General features: G+C 43.5%; 1 protein-coding gene across 1 annotated transcript; it reads left to right on the top strand.

Annotated features, from left to right (window-relative positions):
* The first annotated feature begins 420 nt into the window (after positions 1-420).
* On the top strand, positions 421-6,168 carry LOC146554104 (uncharacterized). Its single transcript, XM_085253336.1, has 7 exons — positions 421-810; positions 1,605-1,807; positions 1,910-2,002; positions 2,194-2,289; positions 2,416-2,526; positions 2,606-2,735; positions 2,821-6,168. The coding sequence occupies exons 1-7, from the start codon at positions 786-788 to the stop codon at positions 4,692-4,694; spliced, it is 2,532 nt and encodes an 843-aa protein (XP_085109462.1). The 5' UTR covers positions 421-785; the 3' UTR covers positions 4,695-6,168.
* Positions 6,169-7,213: the final 1,045 nt, after the last annotated feature.

The following is a 7,213-nucleotide window of genomic DNA, read 5'->3' as shown; positions in this document are numbered from 1 at the left end:
AAAACTCTAGCGGGTCCACCAGACCCATGAACACTGGCTGAGTAACAAAAATATGAACACCACACAAGGGTTAAATTTAAAAAGAACATCTTCATATGTGGATCTTATTTTCCTCTGAAACAAAAATAAGGTAAAACAAACAAACTGCTAATTCTTTGTTTTTACATTCATCAGCCCAAATGGCAAAGAGAAATTAAAAATGCATGTAATGAAAGAGTTTGGGTCTTAGGAGGTTAAACATCCTGCTGTGGGTTTGTTTAATGTGTTTCTGTGTTTAAAATAATAAAGTCACACCGTCGAAACAAATGAAAAATTACGTTTAGTTGAAAGTAAAAAGTTTCTAACTCTTATTCCAAAGCTGAAATGGCAGTAGTTTTTTTATTACTTTGTTTACTGTATTTTTTTATTTTTTTAGTTGTTGATTCTTTTTTTTACACTTTACGTTGTAACGTCTGTTCCGAACTTAAAATATGAGCATAACAACAGTGTACGAACTGTGTAATAAAATACAGTTGAGCCAGGTCTTTACGCTACCCTTTATTATTTAGATTTTTCGGAGGCGTGGTGCGTTTACAAAAGTAAATGGGACTCGTTGTGTACGGGCTGCCCCGTAAAACAAAACGAACCTCCCTGATGAACCTACTGGCCCAGCGCTGCTCGCGATATGAACAGCGTGCTTCAGGAAGAAGTTGGCGCCTGAAGCCGTATATTCGGTTAGCTACTACACTAGCCGATATTATGAACGAATTAGCTGTTCATGTTGCGTTTTCCTTCCATCGTTGCTAATGAATTCCACAATGAATGATATGGGTAAGTGTTACCTCGTGGAGAGCAACAACATGTTGTATTTTCGCTTGTTATGTGGTTAGCCGACTAGCCAAAGAGAAGGATTACTGGGAGCTGAGGAGGCCTCGACTAATCTCTGGAACAAGAATTGTTTTGCTCCCCGTTAAGCCGGGTTTTGCCCTGTAGCCAGCAAGTTAGCTGATGCTCTAGATATGGAAGAAACAGTGGGGATTGTCCGCGTTTCCAAACATTTTATTTGCATGAAAAGGCTTGCTTCAGTGTATCAAATGCGGTTAAAAAATCGGTCTATTAACAGGCATTTATAACGCGATTCCTTTTAAATAAAGTAACTAGCGTTAAGCTACCACTAGCTGTTTACCCATCTAACCTGCTCATGCCTCCGTAATAAACTCACATCGTCTCTTTGTCTTTGTGGTTAATTTAGTGTAAAACAACTGAATTTTATCCTATTTATGCACACAAACCTGGTGCTTTAGGCTAAGGACGGGCTGTAGTCTTGTGTTTCTGCAGCTCATGGATGGACAGTAGCGATGGTGAACAGACGGTGCTGACAAGTGGTTTTATTGTACAAAAAACAGTATCTCCCACTCATTTACCTTCTTCCTATTGACATATTTAAGGCACGGTCAACTATTTACATTAATAACATTTAATCTAGCCTTTGAAACAACGAAGGGGATCTCTGTTCTGCCTCAAAGTTAAATATTCTCATGTAAACTCGGGTCCACAGAGGGGTACCAGGTTCTTAATTAACCTGACTGACAGCCTGTTTGACCCAGTCTGTTTTCTCTCCAAAGAATTCAGTGTTCCCCTGTCCTCGCTGGCTCTCCTGGTCCCACCACTCCGCCTTATGTCTGCTGTGATGTGGGAAGTGGTGCGCCAGCGGAACATAAAGCACTATGGGAAACTGGAGGAGTTTGTGTCCATGGTAACAGATGCAGTTCCTGAACTGATGAGTAAGAGGGAAGGGAGGCTGCTCTCACTGGGTCTGAGAGCAAGGGTAAGTGAAATGTCTGGATCGCATGACGTGTGTAAAAGGAGCTATTCAAATGAGACGAGGACGCGAGGCACGTGTTAATATTATAAACTATGCTTCTTCTAGACAACTCTTGAACTGCTGCGTTCTGAACACCCTGAAGATCTCAAGGCGGTTCAGAGCCACCTTAACCGAATCCAATCTTCCTGCATCGAGGAGGTGGGTGAGCCTGTTAGCGTATTTTAATTTGGAATATATAAATGGCTAATTTGTAAAAATCAAAAAATGATGAAAACATAACTGTTTTCAGGATTGTTCAAACAAATTGATTTTTTTAAAGAAGTAATTCAACAGTAATAATGAAAATAATTATTAGCTGTTGACCTATGACCTGTCCTGTGGTTATCTAGACCAATGATCCTGTAATTGAAGCACCAGAGGCAAACTTTATGAAGTTGGTGCAAGGCCTCATTGAAGACACGGATGGCAGAGAACACTTTCTCAAGGTAAAGTTGGGACTGACAATGTTTGAATCACATTTAAAAATGTGATTATAATAACATGTGTAAAAGGACGAGGTTGTATGTTGACAGTACAGATCTTTTTTTTTTTCTTTTTTTCCCATGTGGCAGAATGTGTTTCCTGTGGAGTACGGCCCTGACTTTGATACGGCGCTCGAGACCCTAGTTTGTGAGTTTTTCACAAGACTCGAGGAGCTGCTGCCAATACCAGATTTCAAACAGGTACAGAGAGGATCTTTTTAAGATGATAAAATAAAGGAGCGCTTTTAAATGTGCTTTTTTTTGTGCCTGTGTCTCACAGACTGCATCCTGGATTAGTGCTGCCCCTTCAGTCCTAGAGGAGTATATGCAGTGCGTGTCCAACGGAGAGGACCTTAAATTTCTTCTCCAGAGTAAACAGTGCCACGGGAAATTAGCAAAGAGCAGCATTGGTATGCATATACTAGTCAGTGCATCTTCTTTTAGTTCAAGATGTGGGACTATATTAATATTTGTTTCCTGTTTCTTTTCATGCAGCTCCATTTCAGTCAGATGATCTTCTGATCCCCTCGCTGTCTCTCCCTCCATCTCTGGAAGTAGCCATCGCTTCCCACCCGAGTGCTTGTGATGATGAAAATAATGACGTCCCTCAGATTGTCATGTTTGACGAAGAGCTGTCCACAAACCCTTCCACCTCAGCTGACTTTCCCGAATCTCCAAAAAGGGCCGATGTTACTTCGTCTCCGCGCAGGAGACAGCAGTCAGGAATCCATAAATGCCCCGAGTGTGACAAGTGCTTCAAGCATCACTCTGTCCTCATTGAACATCAGAGAGTCCACAGCGGGCTGCAGCCCTACAACTGCTCTGAGTGCGGGAGGGCTTTCCGAACAGCCACTCTGCTTGCTGGACACAGGCTGCGGAAATGCAAAAATGCGGCATATCTTTGCATCAAATGCGGGAACAGTTTTCCAACGTCACTGGAGAAATTCAGACATCACTGCCCGAAACGAGGACGTAACTACGACTGCGGGCAGTGTGGAAAGAGTTTTCCAAAGTCCAGCAGCCTGAAGGAACATCTGCTAACTCATGTTCAAAGCCGCCTTTTCAAGTGTAGCCACTGCGGGATTGGTTTTTCAGGAATAGGTGACCTGAAGTACCATCAGCAAGTTGATCATGAGAAGCCTTATCAGTGTAAGCAATGTGGAAAGAGCTTCATCTCCTCAAAGAGTCTGGACAAACACCAACAAAGGCATGAAGAGGTTGGTGAAATGGACACCCTCAAGTTAATGAGTGGAGATAAACACAGGAAAAGTGGCTCGAGTCATCGGACATCAGTGTCTCTTTCCTCCAGGAAGAGGTCCGTCAAAGCAGTCTACCAGCGAGGAAGAGTCACCCATAACTGTCCGCTGTGTGGCAGGAGCTTCAAATATCGCTTTGAGTTTCTTGAACACCAGAGATTCCACACAGCTGTGAAGCCTTACAAATGCTCTCAGTGTGGAAAAGCCTTCCGCACCGAGGCTCACCTGTCAGGGCACAGGAAGAGGAAGTGTAAAAACGCCGCCCACATTTGCACCAAGTGTGGGTGCCAGTTCAGGTCCATGCACGAGCGCGTCAGACACCAGTGTGTCCAGTTGCTGACGAAATATGAATGCTCTCATTGTGGGAAGACCTTCAAGATGGCTCATCTGTTGAGGAACCATCAGATGAGTGAACATCAGCTCCCCTACAGCCCCAACCATCGCTTCAGGTGTAGATACTGTAACGAGACCTTTCCTGGGATCAGCGAGCTCAAGTACCATCAGAGGGTCGACCACGAGAAACCATATCAGTGTCAGGAATGCGGCAAATGTTTCCTCTCCGAAAAATGCCTGGCCAATCACGAGCTCCGCCACAACGACGACAGACCGGAGAGTTGCCTGGTGTGCGGCCGCGGCTTCAGAAACCGCTATGATTTGAAGCAGCACATGCGCACTCACACGGGAGAGCGGCCCTACCAGTGCACTCACTGCTCGCAGTGCTTCTCCACGGCTGGAGGACTGAGGAGTCACACCAGGGTTCACACGGGCGAGAAACCGCACGTTTGCCCAGACTGCGGGAAGGCTTTCTCCCAGATGGGGGCGATGCGCACGCACAGGCTCACTCACACGGGAGAGAGGCCGTTCAAGTGCACGGTCTGTGGCAAAGGTTTCACAATGGCGCACAAAGTCACAGTTCACATGCGCGTGCACACGGGGGAGCGGCCGTACGTGTGCTCCCAGTGTGGGAAGGCCTTCTCAGACGGAAGCGTGTTGAAGCAGCACATGCTGAACCACTCGGGGGTGCGACCGTATCACTGCCAGATCTGCCCCAAGACTTACACCTGTCTGAACCACCTGAGGAGGCACCTGAAAAGCCACTCAAACATGAGCTGAAGCAGGCATGAAGGAAAACTGACATTATCTAAGAAACTTTCAATGGACCAACTAAACCAAGCAATACGGGAATGATGCCGATTGGCTGTTGTAGAAAGTGAGGCGAGGAGATTCGGCTCCTGTTCTTCATCCATTAGTTCGAGATTGTTCCAACCAGCACAAACAAATTCTTCCCTCTTTTCCCATCTGGCTTTGGTTGTTTTGTTTTGTTTTGTTTTTTCTTCTGTGCATCAGTTTCTCAAGCGTGAATGCAATGAGATGTTAGTTGGAACTTACTTTTTCCAGACCTCCCTAATAGTTACAGAGATAAATATTTGTCTGAACTTCTGATTATTGATCGTGATTCTTAGTGTCGGTTGTGACAGTTGTTAGACCCAGCTCTCGATCACCACACTTGTGAAAATGATGAGGTTACCGTGATTAACTGACCGGGGCAGACTGCAGCTCTGATGATGATAAGATTCAACGCTGTCTCCTAAACATCACAATCCCCCCTGCAGCTAAGCTGACAGTTAAGTTGGATGACAAAGCATAGATATAAAGGGTTCAGCAGAGATTTGTTGCTACGTTGCACATTTGAGAGCACAGGGGCATACATCCCTCTTCTGGGCCTGAGCCACAAGACTTTAAGCCAGGAAATTTGACTCACATGTTGGCCCTTTGTATTTGTTAACTTAGTTTCATGATTTTTTTTTAAAACCATGGTTAGTGTCAGACCCAAAACGGCTTGGTTCAGTTTCAAAATAAGCAGCGCGGTTTGGGTTTAAATTGGCCTTTTTTTACAATTGTAATCACACAGAAGCTTCTCCTCTCTTTCCTAAGTCATGAGTAACCACAATGTCTAATATATATATTGGTTGTCTAATAAGAAGCAGTCAAAAGGAATGCCAGAGACCGAAAGGGCAAATGTGATTATTTGAGATTGCAGTTTGTCATGCGAGGGGTGTAATTTTCAGAAGGCAAGGCTCATTTGTTTAGTAAATGTTTGCAGTAAAAGCTAGAGTAAATACTGAACAGAGCTGCAGCAGAGTCGGGTCCTGTGTGGATTGTCAGTGCTTTCTTGGCTAATGTTAAGAGTCAGCTAAGAATGTGCCATGTGAAGTGTCACCTCAGGTGCTGCCAGAGCATTTAAGCATTATATCTGGTCTACACAAACACCAGCTCTGCTTCACATGGATCAGGGGAGACGGATAAAAGGAGTTCAGAGAATATTTTGTCACTGAGATGATTGGGGTGGGGGGGCATGTGCTGTATGTCTGAAGTGGATGAAGATATAGTTTGGGAAAAGGAGGTAAAAGTTGCAGAGGTGGAAAAAATGTTCTCTGTAAATATGCTGGATGACAAATAAGTGTGAGTTTGTAAAAGTTAAAAAGCCCATTTTCTTTTTGTTGTTTTGTTTTTTTCACCTTTTGTATTCTCTCTGTGGTTTGAAAGGTTTGTGAATTTCAGATTAAATTCCCTTCGTTACTCCTTATCTCTGTTAAGTTTTTTTTCTTTCTCAGAAAAACAAAAGGTGTCTGTATTAGACTTCAGTTTCACTAGATGGCAGTAGGTGACTATTAAGCAGTTTGCCATGCACTGATGCGTGTTAGTTAACCAGCAGAGCTGATATAATGACTGTCTATCATCAAATTATTTATTTGTCAGGAAAACAAATACAGCTTTGCAGCTGTGGCCCATGTCCCCTTTATCTGCTTTCTTTGGCACAGCTTGGAAGTTTGATTAAAGCACAGTTTCTTCTCGTTTCCTCATTTCCTCACTGGGGTCCCGCCATTTCTGAAGTGTTTAAAGGCGGCATAAAAAGCATCACCACATTTTTATCTAGCTTTTAAATTCAATTCTCTACTTTGCGTCCAGCTAAAAAACAGCTGGATTCGGACCACTTTGTTCCCAGTTTTGTGTTTTAACTTGAAATTCAGGCAAACATGATGTGTCATTATGTAAGAGACGCATTACCATTAATTTCTTCCATCTGTGCTGAGTTTTATGGGATTTTTTTTCCTTTGGGGAAAAAAAGAAGCTCTGTTTGTCTTTTTTCAACTTCAGGTTTTTTTCTTACTCCCCATCCCAGTTACATCTCATCCATGCTCACTCGTCCATAGCAACCTTTGAGTTTTACTCTCTCTCAAAACAAACCCATTTCTCTGCCATTCACAGGGAGGTGCAACCACCAAAGTTGGCTGTCGTAATGATTTAAATGTTGCAAGATGTTAGCATCTTCTAGCTGGAGGTGCGTTGGCTGCCTTCCTTCTAGCTTACTAAGAAATCCTACTGATTTCCTGTGAACATTGGTCTTCTCTGGAAGCACCCCGAGCCTCTCGTCTCCTGTTTCTTCACATGTATAGCTTAAGCTTTTGCTTCTAGTGAATGAAACAGATTCCAGTCCAACTTGTCAGATTCATAAATTCCAGGGGGTTGTGTAACTCACAAAAACAAAGCTTAAAGCAGAGCTCTGTTTGTGCATTCATGTGAGTTTTACTATGGAATAATGTATTCCTGATGAAGGCACGTATTGTGAA

This window comes from Mchenga conophoros, linkage group LG18, assembly GCF_057382185.1.
Source record: "Mchenga conophoros isolate Kocher_MC1m ecotype Shallow Benthic linkage group LG18, M_conophoros_male_GT1.1, whole genome shotgun sequence".
Taxonomy (NCBI): domain Eukaryota; kingdom Metazoa; phylum Chordata; class Actinopteri; order Cichliformes; family Cichlidae; genus Mchenga; species Mchenga conophoros.
This window is presented reverse-complemented; position numbering and strand designations above follow the sequence as displayed.